The 4,080-nt window shown below is 52.3% G+C and overlaps 1 protein-coding gene across 2 annotated transcripts in view; it reads right to left on the bottom strand.

Moving 5' to 3' along the window:
• LOC112217858 (protocadherin-10-like) overlaps positions 1–3,524 on the bottom strand; it is a 35,631-nt gene extending 32,107 nt beyond the window's left edge. Inside the window, exon 1 of one of the 2 annotated variants that reach the window (XM_042313151.1) lies at positions 20–3,524. In XM_042313151.1, the coding sequence (XP_042169085.1) occupies positions 20–2,578 (2,559 nt within the window). In that variant the 5' untranslated portion in view covers positions 2,579–3,524. The remainder of the gene's footprint in view (positions 1–19) is intronic. The other variant, XM_042313150.1, reaches the window with a different exon arrangement.
• Between the last annotated feature and the right edge of the window lie 556 nt (positions 3,525–4,080).

The raw sequence follows: 4,080 nt of genomic DNA, 5'->3' as shown, positions 1-4,080 counted from the left end.
AATAGAAACCAAGCCTTACCTCATTGGAGAGGATGCTCCCGTTGGATAAGATGTCCGGTTGCTGGTCGCTGTACCCGGCCACTATGGCCCCACAGGGGTTGGTGTGGTCCGTGTCGGTGCTGCGCGAGGGGCTGCATGGTTTCAGGAACATCAGGTCCGTTTTAGCGCTCTCCGGTGTCAGACACACCTGGTAGCAGTAGGAGTTCTGGTTCTGATGATGGGAACCAAACCCACCTCCCATCCCGACGCCGCTGACACCAGACTCCTCCACAGGCACCTGGCCCACAGCGCCCACACCGGTGGTGACGTTGGTACTCTGGACCAGCATGATGTCCGACTTGCTGAGCTTCTTCTGTTTCCTGCCGTGCGCCTGGCGCGAGCAACACGGGCTGCAGCACAGGCAACACTCCCCCGCCATGAGGCACGTGTACAGGTCCAGCTTCTTGTCTTTCTGGCAGCGAACAGCCAGCACGATCATAGCCAGGAGGAAGATGAAGGAGACGGCACCCAAGGCGATGATGAGGATGAGGGTGAGATCCAGAGAGGTCTCTTTGGACTTGGAGGAAGATCCTCCTCGGTCTCCACTCCGTCCATCTATCACACTATCCACCAGGATCACACTCACGCTAGCCGAGGAGGAGAGTGGCGGTTGGCCGTGGTCCCTCACCTCAATCAGCAGGTCGTAGGAGCCCTGTGGGTCGCGCTTGGTGAAGACGCGGCGTGCTGTGCGCAGCTCCCCCGTCCGCCAGTCCATGCGGAACATGCCCATCTCGTTGCCACGCAGAATGCTGTAGGAGAGCCGTGCGTTCTCGCCATCATCTGCGTCCATGGCGACAATACGCGTGACCAGGTAGCCCGGCTCGGCGGTGCGCGGCAGGTGTTCTTTGGCGGTGCCGTTCTTACCGATAGGGGCTATCACCGACGGCGCGTTGTCATTCTGGTCCACAATAATGACATTAACGGTGCTGTTGGAGGAGAGCTCTGGGCTCCCGGAGTCTTTGGCCTGCACCATAAAGCTAAACTCTTTCAACTGTTCATAGTCGAATGAACGCAGTGCATAAAGGTAACCAGTGTCCTGGTTGATTGACACATAGGTGTCGACGGACATGCCCTGGATGTCACACTCCAATATGGAGTAGGTAATGAGGGCGTTCGGACCAACGTCAGGGTCCACGGCGCTCACCGCGTGAATAAAAGCACCTGGTACATTATTCTCCGTCACATACACATCGTAAACTGGCTGCGTGAAGCGGGGTGCATTATCGTTCTCGTCGGAAACATGTACCTTGATGGATTTGCTCGTGGCGAGGGAGGGGAGCCCCTGGTCTTTGGCTACAACGGTGATTGTGTACGAGTCTGCGTTTTCTCTGTCTAATATTCCATCCGTTACTATGGTGTAGTAGTTTTTAAATGAAGATTTGAGTTTGAAAGGAACGTCACCCAAAATCTCGCAGCTTACCAGCCCGTTGTCGCCCGAGTCCCGGTCGGTGACGCTGAAGAGAGCTATGACTGTGCCTGGGGCGTCCTGCTCGCTCACAGACTCGGTCACCGTGCTGAAACTGATCTCCGGTGTGTTGTCGTTAACGTCGACCAGTTTGACCATGACTTTGCAGTGCGCGGGCACGGCGTTTGCTCCCAGGTCTTTAGCCTGGACATATATTTGGTGTGTACTACTCTCCTCATAGTCCACTTCCCCAGACACCTCTATTCTCCCCGTCCTGGCATCGATTTTAAAAAGATCCTTTACCCGCGCCGGGTTGTGGTTACTGAATGAATACACTATCTCTCCGTTCTGCCCTTCATCTATATCAGTGGCGTTCAGCTGAATAACCAGAGTGCCCACTGGTGAATTCTCCCGTAGGCTCACAGTGTACACCGACTGGTCGAAGACGGGTGCGTTATCGTTGGAATCCAGGACTTTAACGACCAGGAGCGCGGTGCCCGTCCGTTGTGGCACGCCTCCGTCTACTGCCGTGAGCACGTACCGATGCACCGCCTGCTGCTCCCGGTCTAGCGGTTTTTCCAGCACTAACTCCGCAAACTTGTTCCCGTCGCTCTGTGTCTGAACATCCAGGTAAAAATAGTTATTGTTCGTTATGGCGTAGGTGCTGAGCGCGTTGGTCCCGACGTCTGGGTCGAAAGCATTCTCCACCGGGAACCGGGTACCTGGGGTGGCACTTTCCGTTATCTCCACAGTGATGTCTGTCTCAGGGAAAGTGGGGGGATTGTCGTTGATATCCATCACCTCGATCTCCACGCGGAAAAGCTCGAGCGGGTTCTCCAGAAACACCTCGAGGTGCAGGTTGCACGGTACTGTCTGCCTGCATATCTCCTCCCGGTCTATTTTCTCCTTAACATAAAGATTCCCGTTCTCCAGGTTCACATCCAAGTAAGGGTTCCGCGAGCTGGGCACAGTCTGGAAGCGGCGGGCGGAAAGTTTGGTGATGTCCAACCCCAAATCTTCCGCGATATTCCCAATGACGGTCCCGTGTTCCTGCTCCTCCGGAAGAGAGAAGCGCAGCTGGCACACGGCTCCATCCAGCAAGACCGAGAGAAGGAGCGGGAATAACAAAATCATTTCCACTCCTCTCACTCTTCCTCTCTCAAGTGCACTTGGATATATATCGTGGGTATTACTCCGATTTCTTACTCGAACTAAGCATTTCCCATCCCAGCTTCGGTTCGCAGGAATAAGGCAGAATCAAAAGCTGCAATAATGAAAATAAAACTACGGCTGCTACCCAAACCCAAATCAGCTATTCCTTCTTTCCCTCTTTGCGTCGTCGTGTCAACCGGAAAGCATTCCTGTATTTGAGTCGTGAGAATCACGGCCATTTGATCCTCTCTTCTTTCAGCAAAAACAAATTATATATTCAGTCCAGGTTTGTGAATTTTGGCCGAAACGCCAACATCTCAGCAGGCAGAGGGAGGCAAGACGTGTAGACCATAATACAATCCTCACCCACAGATGGAATCCTCACACGTATCAAGTCCCAACTAAGTGCCATAAAAATGTAAAAACAGTCCTTCACGAATGCATAACTCCAGAAAGCACCATTCGCCTAAAATCCTAAACTTGAACACGGTTTGCCAACATGTAAATACACGACAAATTGTACTTTCTCTCTCGCTTTTTCTCTCTCGCTCTATAATCAGTGCGGCTGAGCAGCAAGGAAAGCGGATGATCCTCTCTGCTCCACTCCTGTAAAGCGAGTGAAGGGGAGCGGGGTTGGTTTTGCGCACAGCATCTTTTCCCACCAGCCAATAGTGTCCGCAGACACCCGACGAGGTTACTCCTGATTGGGGCACGGGAATGCCAGCCAGCGCGCACCGTCCCACGGACCTGCCCGGACCCTTCTCTTTACTAATAACACGAGCCATCAAGCGGTGGTGGCGCTCGAGCCACTGCCCCAGCCCCGTGCAAACACGAGCATGAAGCCCCAGTCAACCGACACACCGGAGAGAAATAAAATATTGCACATATCCCGTGAATGAAATAGTCAACTAGTGGGCAACGGGTGGAATGTGAATTTGCAAATCCGTCGACGGGTAACGTCTTGGCACAAAGCATCGTTTAAGCAGCATAGGCTCCCGGTACATGATGGCTTTAAGTTAAAAGCGCAGCCAGCGAATTTTGAAAGTGAATATTGTAGAAATCGCCTATTCATCATCGTAATGTGTTGTGTTGTTTTCTTCCTCGGTTCAGTTTGATGAATGAACACGAAGGTAATGACTAGAGACTGTGCCCAGGAAAGCAACAACAACCCTGTAGGGAAAGATGGAATGAGTGTTTTATTTCAATAGCTGCTGTTTAAAATGAAAGCCTCAGTAGAGTTGTGTGTGTGTGTGTGTGTGTGTGTGTGTGTGTGTGTGTGTGTGTGTGTGTGTGTGTGTGTGTGTGTGTGTGTGTGTGTGTGTGTGTGTGTGTGTGAGGTACAGACCAAAACAGTCCGTGACCACAGGTAATATAGCGCTCTATTCCAGTGACGCAAATCTCTACTGATTATCCTTCCGTACTGTCAAGCAAACACTCGACTGCAATCATATAGGCTATCGATGATGATGATGATGTAGCCTGTA

Source organism: Oncorhynchus tshawytscha, unplaced genomic scaffold (genome assembly GCF_018296145.1).
Source record: "Oncorhynchus tshawytscha isolate Ot180627B unplaced genomic scaffold, Otsh_v2.0 Un_contig_9117_pilon_pilon, whole genome shotgun sequence".
In the NCBI taxonomy this organism is placed as follows: Eukaryota; Metazoa; Chordata; class Actinopteri; order Salmoniformes; family Salmonidae; genus Oncorhynchus; species Oncorhynchus tshawytscha.
Note: the sequence above shows the minus strand (reverse complement) of the source record. Positions and strands in the feature narration are given on the sequence as shown.